Source organism: Pyrgilauda ruficollis, unplaced genomic scaffold, assembly GCF_017590135.1.
Source record: "Pyrgilauda ruficollis isolate IOZ18807 unplaced genomic scaffold, ASM1759013v1 scaffold2, whole genome shotgun sequence".
Lineage (NCBI taxonomy): Eukaryota > Metazoa > Chordata > Aves > Passeriformes > Passeridae > Pyrgilauda > Pyrgilauda ruficollis.
In genome coordinates, this window is record NW_024519206.1 from 17,004,876 (window position 1) to 17,032,230 (window position 27,355).

General features: G+C 37.7%; 1 protein-coding gene across 5 annotated transcripts in view; it reads right to left on the reverse strand.

The window, feature by feature from the left end:
* The window catches only part of THRB (thyroid hormone receptor beta), a 156,461-nt gene that overhangs the window by 24,714 nt on the left and 104,392 nt on the right, over positions 1 to 27,355 (reverse strand). For 3 of the 5 annotated variants that reach the window (XM_041466629.1, XM_041466628.1, XM_041466627.1), the window contains one exon: positions 24,683 to 24,747. In XM_041466629.1, coding sequence (XP_041322563.1) covers positions 24,683 to 24,689 — 7 coding nt within the window. In that variant the 5' untranslated portion in view covers positions 24,690 to 24,747. Of the gene's footprint in view, positions 1 to 5,278; positions 5,626 to 12,324; positions 12,773 to 24,682; positions 24,748 to 27,355 lie in introns of those variants that run through there. The other 2 variants (XM_041466625.1, XM_041466626.1) reach the window with 2 other exon arrangements.

The following is a 27,355-nucleotide window of genomic DNA, read 5'->3' on the forward strand; positions in this document are numbered from 1 at the left end:
TTAACAACATTAACAATAAAACGCATCTTTTAAGAAAAGTAAAGAACCAATTTCAGTTTTGTTAAAGTATCATTGCACATACTTTATGTCTCCAGATCTGTACAGATAATGTGATATTCGCCTAGGGAATTAATCCCCACCTTGAAAATACTGTAGAACCAAATGGTATTTGACTACCAAACAGGGATATGAGTAACACCGATGCAAACAAATTATGCCTGTCTGCCAGATGTTCATTATTAGCTTGTTCCTAATCCACCATAGATTTATAGCTTGAAGGCAGAAAATGCCATATTTTGCTATTGCAGAAGGACAGTTACACTTCGAGACCATTATTGAGTACTTTAACTTTCAGTGTACACTGGCAGAGTCATGTATTAAATATATTCCCTGAAATCTTTCTTTCTCCCATCTGGTATGGTTTGCATGACTAGAGACCACTCACTAAAATGAGGAGTTAGGATTTACCAGTAAGCTGGTATTCACTTACTAGACACTACAGTATGAAAATGAAAAAGATGAAATTAATTACTACCTTGAGAATCCTCAACTGTATTAAAACTGAAATGTAATTTTGTACTGCTGTTCTACTGCTTTCACAGTCACCTTGCACTCTTTACAAATTATAAACTATTACAAGGACCAGCATCGCATCATCCTGGACATACTTGTGCAGAAAAAGCTTAACTGGAGTGTTGGTGAAAGCATAGAGCCAACAGAGAAAAAGCATACTCCATTCTTATTTGTGCTATTATCAACATTGATCTGAAAGGCTGGGCAGATACACTGATCCTTGTTTCCCACTTTCTTTAAATTACACCCACTGAGAAAAATGGCTTATTTCTCCTTCAAGCTTGGAAGCACCGAGAATGTTGCTGAGCAGATTCACACTTTTCTTGTTAGCTAACTGGCTTGCATGTCCTCAATTTTGATCTCTGTTGACATTATTTGATTTATGAAATTACTAAAATTTGGCAAAGATCAAATCTGAAGCATTTCATAGTCCTTTTTCTCTCCATGACTTTTCAGTGCATTAGCTCTGCTCCTTAGGCTGAGTCAGAAACCTTATCAACAACAGTGCTTTTGCAGAGAATGTGCTGAAAACATCTTAGCCCAAACTGTGTTGTCACTTAAACTTCTGCAATCAGTACTGTACCTGCAGCCATTACCAACTACAGGTACAAAATACACCACTTTAAGGGTCAAATCAAGCAGTTTCCCCACCCCTCAAATTATTTAAATGTTTTTGGAGACAGTATCTTAGTACTGCAAGACAGTTATCTGTTTGGAAATCTAAGCCTCACTGAACAAAGCAAAGTATAACTTACTTCACTTTTTCGTCCTTCATCTGGTTGCGGAAAGGTTACAGTAAAGGGGATGAAAACACATAATTTCCATTGACTTTTGTTATGAAAGAAACATAACTCCAAATGCATAATGATTTATGCAATGGATTATGCAATTTTTCTTAGTGCTATTTCCTTAGATGGGTGGTCAAGAGCAAAATTAATATTTTTAAGCTTGAATAATCGTTAACATACTGAGAGCTTCTCTGCTGCAAAGGACAGGATGACAAATTCTCAGTGTTTCTGTAAATTGATTATATGCACACACACTCCCTGCATTGATGAGATGACATTTTGGCATAAACTTCATGTTACTTTTTCTTAGCTATTTAGAAAGTACCCTAATGTTCTCACACTGCTGAGAACTCAGTTTGGGCTAATTCTGTTGCCAGTTTGGGCTAATTCTGTTGCATTCTCTAGCACTCACACACACTACATATTCTCAGCTGCACCTTAACTGCCTGAGAAAAAACAGAGAGAAATCATTATGGCAAATACAATTATAAAAATAACAACAATAACAACAATTTTCAAAGCCCCGTTCTCACACCATACCAAGAGCCCTTCCAAACATGGCATTAACCTCACCGGTATCTCACTGGTATCTGGGAAGCAAGGTGAGCTGCAGGGATGAGAAGCTGGCTCTGCTACAGCCTAAACTCAAGAATTCCCCCCTGCAAACCCTTGGCTTGGGGGGCAGCCTCTGCTCACTGCTCTCTGCCCCACAGAATCTGAAATTAAAGCCTAACCTCACAGACACCTCTGGACATCTTTCATTAACAGTGTCTGAGAAAGCACCATGCAAAGGAAAGTGAAAAGCAAACTCTCATCCCAGTTTTAACTTTGCAGACATTTCTCCCATGTTGTCCAAATGTGCAAAACACTGTGCAGACACCTAGTGTGGGGAGACTGATGTTTCTGGACTGCTGTACATATTTCTTTTGTACCTTCCTAACAGCATTAACTCCTCCCAGTAACTGGGTGCTCCTCCTCATAGCATAGGTGGTTGAGGAGATCCAGGGACATTTTTATCTGTTTGCTCAGCCTCTGCACAGGGGCAGAGGGGCACAGGCTCCCCCTGAGCATCACCCATCCAGCAGGCAATGCTGCAAGCTCACCATGGCTAGCAGCACTGCGTGAGGGGAAAAATATTCTAGTTTAAGCTCTTTGGGACAAAACTGAGAATAGCACCTCGTTCTCACAACTATGAGCCCTGTTCTGCTTATCAGATTTCACAGCATTACACAGAAAACAAAGTGTCTGTTTCCTAGGGCAGGATCAGGTCCGAAAGGTCTTCCTTAATAAAACAGTAAGCTCTTGCACAAATGTTGTGCTGTCACCTTTTAACGGTGTACACCAGAGCACAAAACGTAATGGAGCAACAAGTAGATGCAAAGCTAAACCCACATCTCCACCTCCCGATTTTCTGGACTACAATCCCTTTTTTTTAAAGTTAATTCTTTCATCAGAATTTCTGACAGATAGTCAGGAAATAATAGTTTTTAATGTACTGTAATAACTGAAGCAGCTTTCTGATATTTAGAATAACTGGCTATGCTTTATAAATGCTTTTTTTCCCCCCCCTCTTAGTGACACATTGCTGGGGTCTTTGGTTGTTGTTTTTCAAGTTATTTTCTGAATTTGTTCAAAGTGACATAAAAATAGAGAAGTAATTAAATACCCTTTCACAAATTACAAGCCTTTCAACATATAAAATGTTGATTTTTTTTTTTTTTAGTTCCCAGAGGGAAAACAAGAGTTTAACCATTTACTAACTAGCAAAAGCTCTGATAGGAAACAAGTAACAAGTCCATGTGCTACTGTAAAGTACAATTTGATCTGAACAGCACATTATTAAGATTATGACAAATTTCAGGGGACTAACAAAAATACCAACTGCAACAATCAAGACTCCTCTTGAACACCTGTTTAGGGAATTAATTTTGCTTTAATGGGCTATTACCAAGGCTTCTCTAACAAACTCACTCGCTCCCCCAATCAATTCTGGATCAATACAGACACACATGCCCTGTGAAAAGCCTTCTGTTCTTAGGACAGGATTAAAAGATTTGTTAGTTTTATGATAGCTTGCTTAAAAGATGGAAATTAAAAAAAAAAAAAAAAAAGAAGAAAAGAGAAGATGCACATGTTCCACTCAGTTTAGATCTCTTCTGCTTAACAAATTCAGCATTTGCAAAGGTTTGACAGAAGGGAGGCCACTTTTTATTGATTATCACAGTAATAAGGCTCTAAAGAATCCCAAAACACACTGCTCAGTCTCTGTGAATGATCAATTAAAAGCCTGCTAGAGAGCTGGCTTCCACCAGCCTTTCTTAGTGAAACTGAGGTGGTAGAAAATAAGGGCATACAAACCATTTTTAAAAACAACTCTGTATTCTTTCAAACAAACAAGTTCAAAAACTTTACACGGGGAAGATGTCGGGTGTCTGAGCACTGAAATGACTTAAAGTTCTGATCTAGGTGTACTAAGTATTATTTATAGCATTTACTATTAGGAAAAATGCATTCCTTCAGTGACTTTGCAACAGCAAGACTTTATTTTTTCTAAGTTAGTCCCGAGATAAACTTTTCCCTTAACCAAAAACAAGACATGGGAGAAGTCTACAAAGGCTATGAATTCATTAATTAAAACCCAACAACAGATAAATAGCCTTAAAAAGCATTTAAAATGTTGCATAACACAAAAACATGCATTATCCACAACTACATTTAGCCTACAATTTGATCATACTATTACAGCTTCCAAGAAGGATTTAAAAAATAATTTTCTTTATTGTGAAATATGATGCTGCTCAGTGTATAAAATTAAGACATTTTTCCATCAATCACAGAGATTTATTGCATCAAGGGTTAATGAGTATTTTCTGCCCAAAGGAAAATACTTCAGTTTTCCATGTAGTTAATAAAAATAAACAGTCTGCTTTTCACTACAAAGATACTTCAAAAGTAGGAAATGGTGTTTTCATTATCTCTCTAGTTACATCAGATTCATCTGGACATTGGAAAATTGCATACAGAAAATCTTGTCTGATCAGAAAAGGATATTATTTTGGTATAACATAGAGGGTTTTTTTCTTCTTCAATAATGTGATTTTAAACAAACACAGAGAATGTATACTTCGTATGCGTAAGTTGGGTTACCGAGTTCAAAACAAGCAGCACTGAAAACATTTCCAAGTGTTTGTTAGTATTTTGGGCTCTTTTAAAATCTCATTTGCTTACTTGAAATCAAAAGAATAAATTCTAAAAACTGGCAACAATTTAACCCCTAGCAAGCAGACATTGCACTTGTCTCACAAATGTATTGATTAGATCAACCTTTTGGATGCAAAATCATCTTTCTTGCATAGATATATTCTTGAATTTTCAGTCTTTTTTGCTCTGCATAATCAAAAACTCATGGTGTTCACTTAGAAGACAGTAACTCAAACACATTTTCCCATACATATTTACAGTCCTATTTTCAAAATCTTTTTCCTGAGTTGCTGAGCAAACAGAGTTCACATTTACTGAAAACACGGACTTACACAGTTTGTATGTAAACAGAAACATAGCTTTAAGATGCAGAATATATAATGATGACATTTCAGGAGAGAAACTTTCTTATCAAGCTCACTGGTGAATAGCAAAGGAACTTAACAGCCAAGGAAAGCAGGAAAAAAAAAGCAATATACTTGCAAATGTCTCTTATATATTAAGAAAAAGTGCTTGGAAATCCTCATCGCTCTCCGAAAACCTTACAATCACCTAGCAACCTATGTTACTGCTGCTTTCAATTTTGAACAGGCAGCCTTCACATTCAAAGATGCATCTGAGCCAACTGATGCAACTGTAAGTTTAAAGCAAAACAAAAACAAAAACCGAGATTATTATTTTTTTTTTTTTTTGTTATTTAAATAAAATGCCCCTACCTTTCTTCTGAGAGTACGATGGCGACTGCACTTGAGAAAAAGTAGGTTTTTCTTCTGTGAAAAATTCAGGTTGGTTGTACTGATTCAGGGCCATGTCCATGTCAGAGTACTCGCTTTTAAACACGTTTCCAGGGTAACTACAGGTATAAGGCTGATTCACCGCCCAGGCCTGTTCCATATATATGTTGTTACTGTGCAGGACCTGAGCATCACAACTGCTGTAACCCTGATTATCTTCGATATATGTGCAATAATCAGTAGACTGCATGTAGCAATTGCTACCAGCAGCCGGGTGCACTTCATATATTTCTTGCATACAGTAGTTCATTTTGTTAGCCTATCTCAGCTTCTACTTTACGTACACACACACATGCATACACACGCAGGCATGCATACACATGGATCGGGAAAGGAGCAATGAATATACACCAACAAAGTCGACTGCAAAACAGCCCGTTTTACTTCGGAGCAGCACCTGATGTGCTAAAATCCTATTTATATTGGGACGGCTTGTGAACTCCCCTGCCAGTCAAACATATTGGGAAGCAGATTTATGACAGTCAAAGGTCTTAATCTGTGACTGTAAGTTAATTCCAAGGGAAGATGGCAGTCAGGTAGCAATGACCACCAGACAAAGAAGTGACATCCTGACAACCCTCCTGTTCCCCCCTTTGTCTGGAATAATCATTTTATAAACCATTTCCAGCCTTTTCCAATATGATTAGAAAACGATTACTAAGGCAAGGACACAGTTATGTCACTGTAGTTGTCAACTTAAGTGTGAAGAATTATAAAGACTGCTTAAGAACTCCCAGAGGGGATATGCTGAAAATCCTGAAATCAATAATCCTGTTTTTCAGCATTAAACCATAGAAAATCCAATAGTGCTGCGCTGATGACCCAAACAGTAGTCTAGTGTTACAAAATTTAGCAACTTAATCTGTTATCAGCTTTATTGATTTTGTTTTACAGAATTACATGCATGAATCTCCCCAGCCTTCCACACATACACAATCCTCCCCACTGCCTGATAATGAATTTACAGGAAAGCGGCTTTTCTAAACTTCAGTGATTTCAAGAAGTAATTTCTTTTGAGTTCAACAGGTGGGAAACTTCAAAATAATACAATCAGCAAAAAGAACACTGCTTAAATATTATCAATAAGCTAATTGCTTTGCTATTCTGCTTTGTTATCGTTACTGTTTCAGTAATGAAGTACTTTTAGAAGAGGTTTTTTTTCTGATAACAGAGTGAAGAAAGGAAGGAACATTTTTTGCTCATTTTGGCTCACCTATGAACTATGAACATGACAATGCCACCACAACAAAAACTGTATGACATTTTAATTGCTTAATGCACCCCAAGCTTCAGTATGGTTATTACACCTTCTTTAATCAGCCATACTCTTTTGATTAATAAAAAAAATTCATTTTTAACTTATTTTAACTGCTATTTGTTTTTTATGAGGAAAAATGTGTTTTTTCTTTACAGCACAGTTAAGATACAGTAAAGCTTGTGAAGTCAGTAATAAACTGGTATCCTATTCTAATATCTGCTCTTATTATTAGGGAGTTTCGTAATTACTGATTTGATAATAAAAACTTTCTTATTTCACTCATTTTAAACTGCAGGACTGCTAAAATTACTGTGTAATTTGGCCCTTTTTCTTCTAGGATCTTAAGCATACATTTAACAATCTTGATGAACATACTCTAAAACAGTCTTCAAAAGTTCAGTTCGATAGGTAAGAACTGGGCATGACATATCCATATTTTTCCCTATCCGATATTGCTAAATATTTCAGACTAATGAAAATAGCCAAGAAAGAGACATTTTTCCTTCCAACATACAACTGTAACTAACCTATCTAAAAAAGCAGCATTTCCAGTTAATGTCTAATTAAATACCAAATCCAGGACAAGTCCTTCCAATGATCAGAAAAGTTAAAATTCATACTTGGAGATCTTCTTTCCTCTCTAACTATAAAAGAAGCATCTTTAACATGCATTTCTTATTAACTTGCTCATAAAATAATAATACATTCAGAAAGTCAAACTGAACTCTATTGAGATCAGTGCTACTGAAGTCAATGAGATTGCCTCTAAAATGAACTTGTTCTCCTAAAACTCTACTAATTTAAACATTTTATTTCATTAAGACCACAAACAGTTACTGAAATCCAACAAGTAAAGCCCTAATGAACCCTCATTCATTCACCATTGTCTAACTCAACAAATACCACTGTAAAATGCAGTGTGAAAAAGCACACAATAAAAGTTAATTTTCATTTTAGTTCAGGCCCATCATCTAGCTTTTAAAAACAGTGAGTTTGTCTGTGATAAAAAGCATGTCTCATGAAAGATCTGATTTTTCAATAATGGATGTTCAGCACTTCATAAAAAATGCTTGTGTTTCATTCAAGAAATTCTGCAATAGTTGTTTATAGTGAAACCCCCAAACCATTCCCACTGAGGGGATAGGTTGGTAATGCTGTAGTGTATGTAACATATACAGCTTGCTGAGTTTACTTCTCCATGCTCCCAATAAAACATTCCCAAGTACCATACCTGGGTTGTTCATTTACCATGAAAAGACTCCCTGTACTGCCAACAGGAACCTATGTAGAGCTCCCACAGAGGTGAGGCTGTGTTTTACATGTTAGCAAAACACAATACCTAAGTACTTTTACACCTCCCAGAAAAGCTTTGGAGAGCTGGGCTTTAAACTCTCAGTGAGAATTTTTCCCATGTGGATTTGCTTTGCCAGCAAAGTCAAAATTTCCACAAATCTTTTATTTTCTTGTTTTTTCCCCCTCTGACTGGATTTGGTTTAGGACTGGAAAGCTAAACAGAATTGAAGCCTTGTGTAGACAGAGCTGTTCCAGCCAGGATGGCACCTGAGGAAATGGTATTTCAACACGGCACAGCCTGTAACTTACTTTCTGCTCCAAAATAAATCCCTCAAATATTTCTTATTTTCTATTGTTATATCAATAATGCTCAGAAATGTGTCACATGTACTATTTTTGTCAAGAGTTCCTCTAACAGCACAAGGAAATTAAATGACAAGAAACTGTGAAGGATGAAGAAAAAATGAAAAATTACTTGTCCAACAAACAAAAAATTATGAACACTACCAGGGAATATGGGTTTCTTACCTGTGATATGCTACTATTAAAGAGACTTATAGCTCTGCAGATTGTTGTTCCCTTGGAAACAAATCAGTTCAAAGAACACTGCAAAGATTTTAAAAACTGAAATAGTCCTAAAATATTTTCATTTTAATCTTTTAGGGTCCAATCCTGTAGGTTCATTTCATTTGTTAGCCTACATTTGAATTAAATTGTCTGATACAAGACAGTCAGACAGTATCTTTATCAAAAGTCTAAAAGTAGAGTAGAATAATATTCACAGTTTTTCTCTGTTTTGTATTCCTATTAGAATATTCGTGTCTTTACATCATGCCATATTGAGCTTTTGTTGCCTCCAACAATGTAAAATCACGCTTGGAATTTTATGAGTTCACATGTGTCTGATTATGTGAACACATGGAAGTTTATCACCATCAGAATAAACCCTTCAATTCAAGGAAACAGGCCAGGAAAAAACCAGAAATTTTGATACTGTAACGGCAGAGGATCCAAAGCTCAAACCTCTCACAGTCTAAGGTGTTAGCCCATTGTTCTGAAAAAGGCTGGAATTACTTGTTGAACTTGTGCCTGGAATGCACATGCCCAAAGGTTTTCATATACTCACTCTGCTGTAAATCAGAAGTAAGTCTAATGCAGTCAGTGATATTAATTGGTAGGCAGAAATCAGGCTGTGAATGCCTGAAAGAGGGAATCTGCAGAAGAGACCGCCTTACACTATACCATTCAGCTCTTCATTAACTCCTGTTTTACAAATTATGACTGATTTTTAATTACAAACAATGAAATACCCCCATTAAGATGCACTTACTTCTCTTGTGACTTAGCTTGTTGCAAAACCCACTAAAATGAACCCACAGAAATGTTAAGGAAAGACAAAAATCCTGTAGCGTCCCTCTGGATGCTACAGCCCAACCAACAGAGTTCCCTGACACAGAAAAAAGAAGTATCATGCAGTGCAATTTAATCTGCTGTGGAATATTACCTGCAAGAGTCCTATTCTCCTGACTTTTTCCAAACTGTGCACCCCTGGTCTAGAGTCCTGGGTATCGCAATGCTGCAGATAGGGCCCCTGCACGCCATTCTAAAAGATTCGGCACTGTCAGTATGTGGGAGGTATTGCAGAGCATTCAAATCACAAATCAGTCAGGGCAGAGTGCCACTTCTGAAGGACCAAATGGAAGGATCTTATATTGGTTGCTGTTCAGACTCATGCATAAAGATGAATAAAAATTCAGGATTTACTTAAAAATTTTGCACATTTAAACATGTAGTTGCAAAGATTAAACATATCGTTCTGAACTCCTCACAGTTTTGTATGCCTGTGTTATCAGTTCCTAGTTTTGTAAAATGAATTTTTACACATTACAAAATAACTGTTATATTTCCTATTTATGGATTTTATTGTTGCCTGAATTGTCTCAGCCACCTCTGATGGTTTTGGGGAAAAAAAAAAAAGAAATTAGATAATGGCTTTTCTGAGCAAACACAAATCAGCACTTTCATAACATGGGCTGCATTCCAGACAGATCTTCTCATAAAATAAGGAACATATACTGAAAACTGCAACAGCTTTTGAGCAAAACTACTAATGTGGCTTTTGCAACACCCATAAGTTGTCAAATACAACTATCTCAGTGCCCACAAAATGAGTTACCATCTCTCTTTAATGTATGTATTTACACCACCTTATTCATTCACTTTATGCACTATGATGAAAGACTCAAAATGGTCCCTCAGATGTATGACTACACAAACTTAGAGATTAAGCTAAGAAAACCTCCAACATCAGAATCCAAAATAACAACAAGCATTTACAAGAACAGAAAATTATCTCTTCATGGTATTTATTTTATTTTGAAAACTCTACTTGTGACTAAATCATAAGGTAGGTAGGATTATGGACTTCTGGTGCTGAAAAGTCGCAACAGCATTCAACAGTTCCTGGAGTATGCCTCAGTGGAAGATAAGACATTAAAAAAAAATAATCATTTTGTCTATGCTACATTTATAATAGTTGAAGGAAAAAAAGCTAAATTTTTCTGACATAAAATTATTTCCTTGGGTTTGCAACAGATGAAGGAAGATTCAAAGCAGCTGCCCTGTGGTACAAACTAGACAAAAATCTTACTTAGACAACAGCACACCTCTTTTCTCCACGTGTACCAACTTAGTTATTTCTCACTGTTCCTCTCACAAAACCCACTGTACCTCGGTTATGACATGACACTAAATTTGTCTGTGACTCATAAAATGCACGTATGATGTGCCTTTTATTGAAATACTTCAGACTCATTAGTCTGCTTGAATAACAAAGAATGTCATCGTTTATATTTAAACGTTCAGATTCACTACAATTCCAGTTATCCCTCAAAATATTTTTGACACCTTGAATAAATTTGGTAAAAAGAGAATGAAGCTTGCTCTTTTCTGATCAGGACTCCTCCAGGGTTTGTGCTTGCTTTTTCTTGCACTATTCATGATATGGATCGGTAGCACACAGTTTTGTCAGAAAGTGTTTGCTCCTTGAGACATCAACCAACAAATGAGCAAACAAAATTCTTGAATAGTTTGGACAACTTTTAAGATGGTCCCTGAACAAATATTACTAAGAGAAATTATAGACCTGTAACCCAGACAACCCAGTTTGTTAAGCCTCCCCATATATCATAATTGGAAGACCCTGTTAGCAGACATCAGTTAATTACAGAGCTTATCTCTTGAGAAAGTAATGGCCAATACTTAAAACATGTACCTTTTTTGAGTCATTCCCTGCCTCAACTTCACATGAAAACATCAAGGTAAGAAGTTTCATTTGTTCAAAAATAAAACCAAGCAGAAAACAGGCTAATTTAGCTTGACATAACATAATTAACAGGCTCCTGGATGGGACTGTCTGGGTTTGGTAGCCTCCTGACAGCCCTTAGTAAGACGTTAAAGCGATCAACACCTGACATCTGTTAGCAAAGAGGCATTCTGAGGTAAAGCACAACTAAATCTAAAGAAATCAGGTACTTAGACCAGTTTAACTTTTTCATGAGGTGATATCCTGCCTGACACTGTAATCTTTCTTCCTGGAGTGACGCAAGACTTAAGTAAAAGAAAACAACTTGTAATCCCCCCTGCCAATATACAGTAATTATTTTTTAGGCGAAGAGCAATGGAGAACTATTTATCCAAGTTTAAAGACGAATAAGAATAACTTAAGCACTACCTTTGTGCTAACACCTTAGCAACTGTGATTCTTAAAAGGAATTCCTTCAATGCTGTGCTGATGTGAACAAAACAACCTACCTCAGAGAAAATGGTTTATTCTCCTGACTAGTGAGGCAGAGAATATTCCTAACAAGAAGTCCCACTCGAGCTCTGTACATGCACTTACTGAGGCTTTGAGTATGGTTAATATTAAGAAAGAAGGCAAACAACACAGTCACAGGTGAGAGCTGAACACTCTGAAAGTAGAAAAGAATACTTTCTTTTGTTTTTCCATTTTTAATGTATCAAATATATGCTTTATAAAAAAAGCCAAGTTCAGAAAATATTTTTGATCAGCTTATAAAGATCATAAAGAGACAGACAAATACTTTTTAAAAGCTCTAAAATAAGAGATATTATTTTGTATTAGGTATCACACAGAAAACCCCAGTAAGTACTCACCACATTGTTATAAGGGCTCTTCACAAAGCTATTAAATTAAATAGAAGACAAAACTAAAAACCACAATTATCACTGATTTAAAAAAAAAATAAAAAAAGGTTGGTAGCTAGAAAACATCCCCATATAGTAATTCTTTTACCAATGGCCAAACCCTGAGAGTAAACAAAGACATAAGCTGGTTTTGCTTTTTGTTTTTTCTAAATACAACATTTGCTGTGTGCTGCATGATAATGTCAGTTACCTTTACACTTTTTTTCTTCTTTTTGGTATTCCTGGACACTTGACATGATTTGAAAGTTTGCTTTTGTATAGCCTGGATGTAAAATTGTACTAGTCCAAGTTGAAGCATGTCGGCATTGCAAAAGCTGCTGTCCATTCCTCTGGATAACATAATTTTTGAAGTGTCTTTTCCTACAGAAATTATTTTCTGTTATGCCCACTACATTCCATTTCTGATTTCTGTCAGGAAGGTGAATCAGTCTGTCCCACAGCGGGAGGCCACGTCCTGGATGTTTGGCAAATACTGCAGCACTACAAACCGTTGGCTTTGCCAAAATCTTGCTCAGGTGTGGAGTTTTGGAAAGCAAGTGGTTCCCCAGCTCTCCTGATGCTGTGGTATTCCTGTGCATCTCCACTGGACTGCACTGATACGATGCAGAACCCTTCAGCCATGCCCATTCAGCCACCATAGTTCCCCTTCAGTAAAAGTGAATATAAAATTTTCCTGTCTGAGAATCCTGAAAAAGCAGGCAGATCTATGTGGACAGGCTAACTTCCAACTTTCACAACATCACAACTACAACATGGGCCCCAGGGCAAGTTACCACCGATTTATTGCCTTGCTCATATGATCATTTGAGGTCTTGTAGGTCGAGGCTGGTCGTGAACAATTTTCAGATACTTAAAACACAAAACATCAAGGATTCAGCCTTGTTTGACTTTGCTCTTATCGTAGGCTGACCTGAGGGACACTCAGTTACCTAAGTGTGACATTCTTATGTGGGCATGCTTAGCAGTTCCGCTTTTGCTACCTACTGCCTTTCTCCGCCTGTGGTCACAGTGGAGTATCAGAGATGCTAATTTTATCACAGGAGCACGGACACTTGGCTTGTGGATAATGAACAATACCAAAGCTGCATGATTTTATTTAACTGGTCATTGCTGATTCTTTCATATAAAAGAAACTGAGATATCACTAGGTGACAAATTTGTAGAACTAAATATAGCCCAATTTCTACTTCTGGGCAGCAAAATTAAAATCAGTGAAAATGACCCATCAAAGATCATATTCTGTATTTAAGAAATGATTTTATTTTATATTATATGTAACAAAATTAAAATACAAAATAGCTGTTTAACTTGCATTAAAAAAATAGCAAATTCCAGATATCTGATGACTGATACCCACAGTGGTTTTAATCATAGTCATATTCTGCTGTTCTAATCAGCCTAAGAGTCAATTTTACATACATTTCACTCAGTAAAGCAACATATTAGTAAAGGCATTCCAAGTCATTAATTTCCAGAAAAAAAATGATTCAAAGTAAATTGGGATTTCAGTTACCAGATCTATCATAATATTGCTGTTTCTGAATCCTTTATCTTAGGACTTCTCTTAAGTGGAATATTGTTAGTACAGGACAAATTCAGAAAACTTAATCATGGTTAGTTTTACATACTGTTATTCTATTTTAATTCCTGTATATATACAGCTTTCCTCAGTATGTTATTAATTTTAGATGTAAATACCTTTTTGCTGCTAGGAATACAAGCTCACCTGACATTTGCAGCTACAAGTCTGTTGCTTCTACTGACTGTATCTCAGCTGGACATCAGTAACACAATTTGAGAAAGTACCTGGCATCACGGACTTCAATGCAAAGGGCAGGTAAGTTGCCTCCATAATTTGCCCTTATCTAATTACTTCTAGCTTTATAGATCTGCTCTTAGTTCAGACTTCATTTTCTAAGTAAAACTAAAAGCTAATTCTAAATGCAGGTAATATGGCAAGAGAATATCACTTGTAGGAGGATAATCAGTTTAAAATAGAATAGTGAAAGTAGCCCAGAAATATTAGGCAATTTAAAAAATATATAAAAAGAACAGAATATAAAACTTTTTTTCATAATTTGAACACTTATATATTCTCTTGACTTTATAAATTTAAGCACAGAGGAAGAGACAGGATTTCTCTGATAGGGCCCTCTGGGAACTGAGAACTTCCCTCTAAGATCTGAACTTACACACTTCATTTTCTGTGGCACAAAGAGGAACTATGCACTACAACCCACCCTTCCTCTAGGCTTTGCATAACCTCAAACAGTGTACTTTGTTCAGTAGAAGGTTACTCTCCCTTGAATTCCTTCACACCTTAATTATCTCCCTGTGTGGATGACATTGTATCTTCTCAAAATGTGAGAGTCAGGCATGTGCAATATATATTAAAAACAGGCATTTCTATAATATACTCATAAATAGGTCCATGCTTTGTCAGCTCCTTGAGCAGGCCAGGGATGCAACACAGCTCTTGACCTTGTTTAGAAAACAGTTACTCAGGTCTTGCTATTAGTCCTCAAGATCAGTGATTCATAATCCAGGCTGTTCAATCTCATGAGGCAAAATTTATCTTTGATATTAAAGGCTATCTTTACTGTCTTTTTGCCTATGAGGATTTGTGTTACCTTCGATCAAAACCCATATATTCACGACAATGGTAAAAATTCTGTTCCCCAAGGATTCAGAGAGGGTGTCACACAAGGCTTATAGATTTTTACTTTTAACAAGTAACTCCAAAACCCTTCATGACTTAAAAAGTAAAATCAAAACATATATTCCAATTTCTTTGTTAGCAAATCATCTGTGAGACTTTGAAATATGATTATAGACACATTTAAACTATGAAGAGAAATTGATTCTATTACAGTTTCCATAATTTGGAATTTACCCAGGCAGAGTTTCCCAAAGCTGGCCAAACATCAAGAAGCTATATTCTCTCTTTTCCTTTTAGTTCCCTCTGAAATTTGTCTCACTATTTTGCCTGCCATGTTACAGTTCATTTAATTTTACAAGTTTCCACTTTATTTCACAAATTCTCCTCAATCACCAGGGACATTACACATTCAAGTTTTGCTAGTCAAAGATTAAGTTGCAAGGAACTACCACTAAGGGCTTTTATATTTTGTTTTCTCTTCTTGTACTTCATATACTGAGGCACAGTGGATGTTTATGTCTTAAATTACTATTCCTCTTATTATAATGTTAAATTATTTTCACGAGAGGACTACATTGTTTGTTCTACTCCATCGGCTCTAACAAATACTGCCTGAATTTCTCAAAGGCTTTTTTTTATTCCTTTTTTTTTTTTTTTTAAACAAACAAACAAAAAAAACCCAAATAGTTGAAATCTCCTGCATCTGCTCTTGGTCTTGTCAACCCAAAATCTTTGATAAAGGATGATAACATAATTTTGTCTCCACTTCTTACCTGTAAGAGAAGCATCTCTCTCTCCCTCTAGTAATCAAGGCAGGAAGCAGTACAGCCTACTGGGATCAACCATGACTAAAACCACAGGCCCTGTTTCAGAGTTAAGAGGGACTAACAAGCAGGGCCAGAGCTCTTCTCATCAAGGAATCATCAACAAAATTCAAAATGCACATTGTAGCAACAACTGGCATCTCAGCAGTCAACAGGTCAAAAGACTTCCTCAAATTCCTATCAGAAGGTTTTTTTAAATGCAAGTTTGTTTTTACAGAAGGAGAAAAGTTTTAGCAGATGAACTGCCCATTAAGCTTAACTAAAAGAATAGGGAAGGGGAATCCCTCAGAATTCTTTTATTACAGGCCAAAGCAAATACTCCTTAATGGGTAATTGTAAGGTTGGCCTATTCTCAGACATGCAGTGTTATCTGAATGTCAATATATAAAGGACTACAGAAAAAATAAGGAACAATTTATTTATTTTCATCTCAGTTATGTGGCGCTTTTCCCCAATTTTCTACTAGTATCTTCCAACAGTGGTAAAGGAAGCAATACACAAAAAGCTCTCCCATTTTCAGTACAACTCAAGTGAAGAGAGGCATTAATTGTATCTCCAGAAAGATGGAAGGTGGTAGCCAGACAGCCAGGAAGACAGTGTTTCCTGCTGGAATGAGCTGTATACCAACCCTGAACTTTGATCCTGACAAAAACTTGGAGTCCACAAAATAGGACCAAAAACCACACTGAAAGAGTGCCCGTTCCCTATGCTCACAACAACCCTAGAGGCACTGCATTAAATTCCCCCTGCTGTGCCCTGAGGGCTACACTAATTTTCCTTGCTTGGGATCTGCTCTGCTGCAATCAAGGCTGGATTTGCATTACCATTATTACTATTATTGCTTTATACCACAGTAGCTCCAGTTAATAGCATTGGTGATGAAAGCTGCTGTGACCACACAGGCAATTAGTGCCTGCTCCTCAGAGACTGAATACATTGCTCACACTTTTTGGGGGAGTGAAAACATTTATTTTTCAGCCTCAGCAACTTAGACAAAAGGTAAATTAACAGTTCTGAGTTGTCAGAGGATTGCTGTTTTCCCAGTTATAAAGACACTTCCTCTAACAACAAAAAAAAGTTATTTTACATTCCAAAACTGCTCACAGCAAAATTTCCACTAAAAATTCTCTCTATACAGTATTTCAATTTGCAGCTGACCAAAACAGTGGCAAGTAGGAAAGCAACTTAGAGATCTCTCAATAATCATTAATTCACTTGATTGTAAAATGTACATAATAAAGTTTTGCCTCTTTGGATATATGAGGTTTACTGAAAAAAAAGCAGCACAGACAAGAGCACTTCACAGGTTTGGTTTTTTTGTTTTGCCATTGAAGTATGCAAGCATATAAGGACACTGAAGTGGGTTGGCTTCAGAGAGATCAACTAAGGCAAATGTAATCAGGATTAGGACTGAGGGGTGCACAGTGGGTTGATGAAGCAGCCTAGCTTTGTATAGACCCAGTCCAATAAAACTAGAGGATTTTTACTTGATGACTTGAGAGACAAAAAAAGAAAAAAGCAACCAAGCTACAATTAAATGACACGTCCCCAGTGAAGTTAACACCTGATTCATACTTTGTTCCAGCATTTTAAACCCCACAAACTACAAGTAAAAGCATGTAAAGTTTTCTTGTGTGTTTATGCTGGGAAGGACAAAACCATCTGTGCCAGCCAAGGCTAAGGTTTCATTTCTTCTCATTAATCTTGCTGTCAGTTCACAGCATTTTATTTTCTCTCATTTATTTTGCTTCTTCTTTCCTCTTCCTCTTTTCTCTCCTATCCTTCCATTTTCTCCCCCCCAAAAAAGCATAGCATTTACTCCTTACGTTTCCTTATAAAAGAGGGAAACACTTCAGAAATGAGTTTCACAACTTTTAAACCAGGCTCATATTTCATTGAATAAGCAGAAGGATGGTGCCCAGCTCACACAGACTAGCCAGACTCTTCTTAAATATGCAAATTTTGCCTCTGTAAATGTGCTAAATAAAACCTTTGAGAACATGTGATTTCTTTCCTGCATTTTTAAAATATAAAAATTACAATGCCTTTAAGAAAAAAAATGTAGAGTGAAAGGAACTGTAGCAGGTAGAATGAGCCATGTCTACTGAAACCATTAGGTGGTTTTCAGTATTTCAGAAACATGTGCATATGTGTATGCTAGTAGAAGTAAACAGCCAGGGTTATTTAATCCAGGGTTGTTGTCCTGCTACTTGCTTTAGCAGTGGCAATATTATAAAATATTTAAATATTACATTTTAGAATACGGATTTAAAGATTAAATTTCAATATTTCCAATCTTTTGGACAAGTATTAAATCACCAGGAAAGAAGAGTGCACAGATAATTACAATAAACTTTGTAAACAGTTTCTAATGTGTAAGAAAAGACAATATTAGGAAACTTGTAATAAAGAGTGTAATAGCTTTATCCTTGTTCTTGATATATTTTAATGAGCTCCTCTGTGAATCAGTGCAATCACTTTTTAAAAACATGCTAAATTTCCATTAACTTTTAAAGCAATATTACACATACACTTATCTCATCAAGAGCTGGGGTTGACATTATGCTCAAATTTCTAAAAAATGAGAAAAAATTAATCAGAGAAAAAGAATACCCAGAAGAACCTGGCAGTTCATCTGTAAGTTAACCAGAGCAGGTACTGAGCATAGAGAAGCAAATGGTTCAGGCTTCAGGATTTTGGTATGTAAAGAGCTCTCCGAAAATCTTTCCTTTGAGAAATGAACAAGAATTGTATAGACCAATATGGAATCTTGTAGCAGCTACAGATAAAACAAACTTACCAAAAGAAATGAATGCCCAAAGCTATATGAGGAAAAGCAGTAAAATACCAGGACACACCATGGAACTAGAACGGTGGTGGTAACCAATACAGATGCTAAATGAATTCTTCCCTCTCACAGTTCTGCCCAACACATGGGAGGGAGATTGGAGAAGAAGCTATACCTGCACCACAGGGCTCACCTGACTGCAGTTCTCCAACAGGAGTCATAAGTGGATACCCAGGGAAGAGTAAGAACAAAGAAAGCACATATGAGAGCTCCCACCAAGAGTCTCTCAATCCCCAGCTACTCCACATCCCAAGGGACTGCCTGAGCCCTTGTGACCTTTCTAAAATGCAGCAATACCCAATGCATCTCTCTTTGAACTATAGCCCAGTCTACTCTTGTGTACGTTTTTTGTATTCACAGCCCACTCTAGCAAGGAATCCCAGTGTCTGTCTCTTCATGTGCAGAACCACCTCCCTCTGTTTGTTTTAAAACATTGATTTAATTCCCCACAGACAGCAATCCACCTCTCCAAGGCTCATTTTGCAGACTACTGTTTGTGTGAATATGGGAATGTTAATGGATGTTTACTCTCTTCATGTTGTGTTAGATAATCCTTGTAATGCCTGGGAATCTACTGAAATAAAAGTGAGAAGACAAAACACCATTTTCACAATATGTCTCAAAATTCATAAACCACATCTTTTAAAACAAGTAAGTTACAGTGAAACCATTTAGGAAATCACTCAAATCACTTCTACAAATCACTTTTGATCACTGCCACTTTTTTCTAAAATCATGATTCTGAATATTACTTTCCTCATGAGTTTGCAAATAAATTCACATGGTCTTTCCATAATCTCTCATTAGACCTTCCATTTCTCCCCAGTGGGGAGTGGACAGTAAATTTGGCTGCTGCTTGCTAACAAATTCCTGGGGATACAAGAACATAATTGAAGCTTTTTATTTTTTCAAGGTGGTAAACAGCTTAAGTTATTTTGGTTCTAAAATTTCTTAAAGAGATAGCCAGTATCTTGAAATAACACCTCCCATTGAAGGACTGAGGTTTACGTAATGGCCAGGTAAAACAAAGGTACTAAAACCAGCAGTCTTGACAAATATGCAATTTGTTATAGACAAAAAGGTAAAGAAATAAATAAGGTTTGCCCAAACAATGCAGTCAAAGCTTCTTCAGCAAGAAAGACAAACTTGGATGTGAGGAGAGAATTCTTTTAACTTCAAATAAACTCAAGCTTGGTACAGGTCTAAACCATTTTCAGAAACACAAAAAAGCAATAGTGAAAGGCCTTTGTGTATGGCAATATTTACACATTTCCTTAAACATCTGTCTTCTTTTACGATAGTACTGCAGCAAACTGATGCTTTTAAAGAACATAATGAGAAGTGCATTTAGTGAATGCAGAAGGTATTTTTATATGGAAACAACTGAAAAATGCTGAGTGGACTGATCCTACAATTTACCAACAGCTTTACAATTGGCACAAAAAAACCTAAAGTCCTCTCTATGTACAGGGATCAATACCAAGGACAAGTGCTGTAAGTTCATCGCTCTGACATACAGTTATCAGGAGAACTAAACAGCAGCTGTGGTCAGGCTTTTGAAGACCATAAAATGGCAGGCTGCAACTCCTGTGGCAAGCACAGCAAAGTGCTTTATTTTACAGGCTATTGGAGAAGACTTAGAAAAAACAGAAAGACATTTTACTACTTTTAAATGACTATTCTAGAAGTTTCTTGCCTGCAAAATGAACAAGTACATTTTATACTGACAACACTTTGCAGTCCTTCTTACCTGATGTCAGTAGTGAAATACAACTACACAGTCTAAGAATTACACTCAAAATTTAAAACACAACAGTCTGCTCCCAATAGAAATAAATTTCAGAAAACTGAGTTATCAAAAGAAACAGCTCTGGCTTAAATAAAACTGCTATAGAAAGGGACTAAATATACTGATAGATTATTAAAAACAAAACAGAAAAAATGTATCAGCATTAACATAATGGAATGTACCTAAAATTACTACCAAATGCTACAAAACTAAAAAAATTACTGCTATTACCAAAAAAAAAAAAAATTATTCTCTCTGTTCTTTGTGAAATATAATCAGATTCTCCTCCCCCCCCCCTTTTTTTTTTTTTTTTTTGAAAATGTGTGATCTTTTGAGGAAAAAAACAGCAGGTATTCATAAGTTGGAAAGAAAATACAACATATTAAAGAATTGCATAAAATTTGAAACATTACACAATGTTTCCCAGACTACTTGGCTTTTGTATTTACATAGCACTTTTACAAAGCACTTTTAAAAATATTAAATTTTGAACCAAAAAATTAACCCAGAGTATCTGTAACCTGGAACTTAGCAAGTGTGATATTTTTAACTGCATATTCAGAAATACGCTTCTAAGTAATAAGAGCCATCATGGAGTGATTCATAGCTTCATGCAAAAACATCCCACAATATAAATCTTGTTAACCTTTTGAAAATCCCCAAAAGCTCATTACAAAGCTGCTGAATCCTGGCATAACAAAACCTTATATTAAAGTATTTACTGTCCTCCTAAAAAGTCCATTACTTAAAAGAAATAATACACTTGAATTAGTCGGATTTTATCATGGTCTGGCAGGCAAAGAAGTGTCAGACAGTGATGTATGTCAAATTAAATTATCCTAGGATAATCATTATAGAAATTCAGGAGAAACAATTTCTCAGCTGATGTTAAACAATAAACTGTTCTCTGCCTGAATTAATGCCAAGTTTACAGGGTAATGAGCATTACAGTGAAAAGACTCATGAAGAAAATGTGGTACCTTTCCTATTCTATTACTTTTCCCAGTTCTTGGAAACTATGTGCAACACCCTTGGAGACACTGGTTTTCAAATGGATTTGTTGCACGAAAGCTGATTAATTTTCTTCTCCAAATGAGGGACCTGTTTCAAGAAACGTTGCATATTAAATTCTACTTACTGAAAATATGCATTTATGACATTTAAATTATATTCCCCAATGTAAGCACTTAATTTTATTATAATTCCTATCTTGATCTAACTTTACAGTCATTACCAAATAGAACAGTGTGGATATTTGAGTAGAAGCACAATGACTGGGTTGATTTTGAAGCTCACAAGTAAAAGCAGAGTAAAATCCCAGCCCTACTGAAATCAGTGAAAGAACTGCTGCAGCTTTTACTGGAACCACTATTACACTCTTTACATTCTCTCTTCATCTGCCATGAAAGTAAAAATTATGTGATTTACTGTATTCTACAAATACTATTTTCTAGGTTTTAGAACCCTTTCTTGAATTTCTTCTTTGGTTTTCACTGTAGTAAACAAAGTAAGATGAAAATATGTCTCAAGGTTTGTCCTGCATTTTGGGAAAAAATGTACAGAAGGGAGCCTTCAGTGATAGCTATGGCCAGTGAATAGTGATGCTAAACCAGAAGCTTCATAACAGTGCTAAAATACAAAGAAGTTTAAAAATTATTTTACATACTTGTTCTTGTATTTTACATACTTACATTTATTTTATTTTCTCAATGAGAAAATAATACTTTCCAACTTTTTTACTATTATATTGTGTAAACGTATGCATACAAAAGAATTTGCTCTTATTGCTAAGATAGTACTAATCTTATTATGCTGATAATTTTTTTTTTCCTCAGACATTAGTCTGTGGGCAGCAATTGTTGGTGTCAGCTGTAAAACTGCTGATGTTGCAGCCCAGAAAAGCAATCACACCATGGGCTGCATTCAAAGCGATGTGGCCACTAGGGCAAGGAAGGAGATCTGCCCCTCTATTCCCCTCTCATGAGACCCCACTGGAGCACTGCATCCAGCTCTGGGCTCCTCAGAACAGGACTGACACAAACCTGTGAGTCCAGAGCAGGGCCACCAAGATGATCACAAGAATCAAACACCTCTCCTATAACGAAAGCTTGAAAAAGTTGAAACTGTTCAGCCTTGAAGAGGGAAAGCTCTGGGGAGACTTTACTGTGGCTTTTTAGTACCTGAAGGGGGCCTATAAGAAAGGTGGGGATGCATTTTTAGTCTGCAAATGTACTAAAGACTGGTTTTACTGTCAAGGTCAAATTCTACAATCTCCTGTCAGAAAAAGTTCTCTAGATTGCACTAGAACCTGAAGGCTTTCAGGCAGTGCCTACAAGTGGAAAATACATACTGCAGTAGAAACATAACATATGGGGAGGAAAATTTATCTATCAAAATCACAGAATAATACAGCCTGTTATTTTAACCAGCTGGTTTGGTTTTGTATTAGATTCTGCTCCCATATTCCTGTGACTCAGTAACAGAATCTAAACTTCCATTATCGTTCATTAGAAAAAGACTCTTGTCTGGCTCTGGATCATGGCATTTATGAAGTTTTATACAGTTTGAAAGACTTTCATTTCATCCATGTTTCTTTTTACATTTACACTCATGTAGGGAATGTCATTCCTGTGATCAGAAACTGCTCATAATGAAAAGTGTGGGACATCTACAGCTGTACAAACAGTCATCTCCATCTCAACCCTTTTTTTTTTTTCTTGATGATAATGTTCTTTGCACATATTTACACTGCTGACTTCTGTCAAAAGAAATGCAGAAAATATAGGTCCTTCCAATTAGGCTTTGTGTTTCTCTGAGCTTAGCAGAGCTGCCCTGCCAGGGGCAAGTCCAGGGAGAGGGGACTGATTAGAGTGCTAGTGGAAAATCTCCACAAACCGACCCTCCACAGGAAGCCACAGACCCAAGAGATAAGGTGAGGATAAAGTGGGTACACTGTGTTTCCTTCCTCATCTCTTGCCATCACACAGCAGAAGCTAATAACTGCTCCCTCCAAAACCACAGCAACGTCAAGCCCTGTAGTAAAATGCCACAAAACACAGTTTAGCGTGAGACAGGGGAGAGAACAACAGAGCTGGAAGAGACCAAGTTACGTGCCAGTGATTTAAATTCTACCAAAACAGGTATTTGCCAAATGAAATCACCATGCCCAGAATGCTTGCAAGACAATGCAAAACCACTCTAGCAGGGCCTGCCAATGCAGCCTAAGGACACTAACTCGTTCCCGATCGTCATGTGGCAGTGATGCCAAGTCAGAGCCTAAGACACCAGCCAAGGGTCAGTATTTGACTTCATTCCACAAAATGCCTCAATGCTCTCTACTTCCTATGTTTGTCTCTGCTTCAGTGGGCACCAAAGTAACCATAAAAAGACACACCTTTTCACACTATCAAATAATAGGTTTTACTATGAAAGCATGTATTTACATAATACTCCATTTCTTCCCATGAATTTTACCCTCTACCTCTTATCTAGAAACCTAAAGTCAGAAGACCATCTTTGTTGGTGAATGCAGCTGTTACCCCTGGCTGGCCAGTACAATGGATGGGAGCCTTCTAGGGAAAAGGAAAAGAAAATTGATCTTCATAGTCAAGTAAAAATAAACTGTCCTTTCGGCAGAACACCAGGAATACAGTCTTGTTAGTGGTGACTTTTCCTATGTATGCTGTATTTTGCAGGTTTTTAAAAGGTCCCATTTATGCATCTGGCTCTTGAAATACACATTGACAAACACACTTAGTAGAACACTTTCTCTAGGCAAATTGATGAATACTAAAACACATTCTGGAAGTCTGAAATTCTCTGGCCTTCTATATGATCTCCACATAATAAGAACATCTTTCTAGATGCCCTGTTCTGGGATTAGATACGTGGGGGTTCTGACACAGCTAATTTATGTGTAACCTTCAGATGCTTTGCAACTGGCAGGGATAAGATGGTTAAGCAGACTTAAAATGGTTAATGGTCATGTCAACTCTGGATCTTCAGTGCACCTGCAGACCTAGCCAATAATTCTCTGAAGTGTACTTGGCAACCTAAGTAAAGCAAATTTGACTGTCTCACATTGAAGCTCAGGGGATAGGTACATGTTACAAAATAACTTAGGCCAGGACACTCAGCAGAAACTGTTCCTGTGCTAGCAGCTTCTGCAGGATAGCTGAAGTTGGAATTTGCATTTCGAACAAAACACAGCTAGGTTCCAGAAGGCAAATCAAGGACGATGAAAGTTTCAAAAATGTTGGGGAAGATTACTCTTTGTCTCACATGTCTGTGCTCTGGATGGAGGAAAGAGTTCCATGCCCAGCACCAATTAATTCAGAAATTGTTAAGCATTTTTCAATAAATATTTAGCAATAATCACTCCATAAAGGCAAGAAATATTGCACAGAAGTTCTTATTAAATATGATTACCTGACATACTGCTGGGAGTTATGGATATGTAATCATTCTTGTCCTTCTTCTGTCACCAATGTCACCTGCCAAAAAAAAAGGAAAGAAGCCCCATGTAATATGTTCATAAATGCTCATCTGCAGAATACCATTAACATTTAACCAAGATGGAACCTTCTGGATCTTGAATAGTATGGTCAATGTCTGATGGTAACACATTAAATTCAAAGCATTTTGCTTAGCTGCATGAGGTAGCAAATGTAAATCAGGTCCAAAACATGGTGGACTGTGGTTAACAGGGATTTGGAAGCAACGTCCAAAAGCCTGTGCCTACTGATGCTAAAAAAATAAATAAGGCTTTTGTGCATTTCATGGAATACTTTACATTATTTTTTCTGCAGAAGTTCCTTTAAGTCTCATATGTGACCTTATGAGCTAACTGGTTTCCACTTCACAGTTTCTAATGATATGCATATACTATTACTCTCAGGTTCAGTAAAAACACAGGATTCAAAGGAATTAGAAATTCTCTGTCACAGTTACACCGATTCTTATCCAGTCATTCAAAACCCAAAAGTCTACTGGCTTTTACAAAGTTCTGAGATGTAAATTATAATTTTGTTCATATGGTAGAAAACTAATTTACATGTACTTAACACTTTTGAACAACAATATCTTCTATTTTATTAACAAGACATCTGCATCTGTGAAGAACTGAATCTGGCATTTTAAAGTCTTGTTTTCGATATTTAGATTGTGTCCCCCTTTCATATGTCCACAAACACACACACTAACTACACTCTTTTTCTGCTTGGTAGCAAAGATCAAAGCCGTGCAAGCTAATTTAGTGCCAGGAGAGAAAGTCAATGATACCAGTTACGACAACATCCTTCAGCTGTGTCGGTATTTATACCAGCCCTCACGTTTTTCACACAGAGGCATCACAGGCAGCATGCCCTTGTTTAGCCATCCCTGCCCAAAACACAGTGCCCAGCTAGATGATCCCAGCTCGCTCCCTAGTCTAAGCGCCAACAATCCAACCCAAGCAGAGACAATCCTAAAGGCATTACTCCAGAATAGCGACAAGATCTCATTAGAATTTTTAAGTAAGAAATCCCGGGCCTACAAGTGACCCCAATACTGCCTGCAGAAAACTAGCCTGAGAACAGAGTCACGCTCTCTGGAACATCCCCCTCTACTCAGCACTGGTGAGGCCACACCTCAAATACTGTGCTCAGTTTTGGGTGAATTTTACTTCACTTTAAAAAGATCATTGAGGTGCTGCAGCATATCCAGAGAAGGGCAACAAGGCTCATGAAGAAAACATGTCCTATGGGGAAAAGCTGAGGGAGCTGGAGTTGTTTAGTCTGGAGGAGGCTCGGGGAGAACCTCATCCCTACCTACAACCACCTAAAAGGAGAATGTAGTGAGGAGTGACTGCACTGAGAGGACCAGAGGAAACGGCCTTCATCTGAGACAGGGGAGACTCAGATGAGATTTTACATAAAGCTTTTCACTATTAGGGCAGCCAGGCATCGGAATAGGTTGTCTAGAGAGGTTGTGGAGTCACCATCCCTGGAAGGGTTTAAGAGGCATCTGGATCTGGTGCTGGATGATGTGGCTTAGTGGTTACAGTGGTAGTTTTGGGTTGGAGTGTTTAGACTGGATGATCTTAAAGGCCTCTTCCAACCTTGCTGATTCTGTGACTCTGAGAACAGAAAATACCTCTCTTTTAATGTTAGCATGGAAGTGACATTTTAGAGAGGAAGTAGAACCTCTCTTAAATTGTCCTGATCACCATTTCATGGTAAGACACTGGTCTTTGTTAACAAACCTGTGGATTTTATTTCTCTCCATCCATTCAGTGCCACAGCCCTGTCCCTGTTTCCTCACACAGGGAGCCTTTCCCTCGAAATAACTATCCTCCCCTAGCAGCGGGCTGAACATCGAGCTGTGTTTAGGCAGGGATCAGACCCAGAGAGCAGGTGAGCAGCAGCACCGGGTAATTAACGCACCCGGGACGCGGCCCCGCCGCTTCCCCTCAGCCCATCGGCCTGCGGGGCGCTCCCACAGCCGGGGCTCCGCTCAGGTACATGCCCGTGTGGGCACGACGCCCCGAGCCGAGACGGGGTGTGAGGCAGGGCCATGCCCCGCGCCCACCGAGGGCCGGGAAGCACAGGGCAGGCAGCGCGGAAGGGAAGGGGCACCGGGAAGCGTGGCAGGGAAGGGGCTCCGGCAGGGAAGGGGCTCCGGCGCCAGCCGCGGCCCCCCGGCCTCCCGCAGGCCGATCCCGCCCGCGGCGCGGCGCGGCAGCGCCCCCTGGCGGCCGCGCGGGAGCGGCCTGCGGCGCAGCCCGGAGCGCCATTCCCGGACTTTTCCATCACCCCGCTCCTCCTTGACTAAACCGGGCATGTCTGCCTATAGCTTTAAATTAAATCAGCTGCTACTCCAAAGGTCGGAATTGTTCGTGATTAGAAAAAAAACAAACAATAAAGAACCAAGAAAAACCCAGGGAACAACACCACACAAAACACCCCCTCAAGACACAAACACAAGTACACCCCCTCTCCCAAATAAAAAAGTAGGGAAAAAAACCCAAACAAACCCATAATCATAGAATGCCCGGAGCTGGAAACGACCCATAAGGATCGTCGAAGTCCAGCTCCTGGCTCTGCACAGGACAACTCCAGGAAT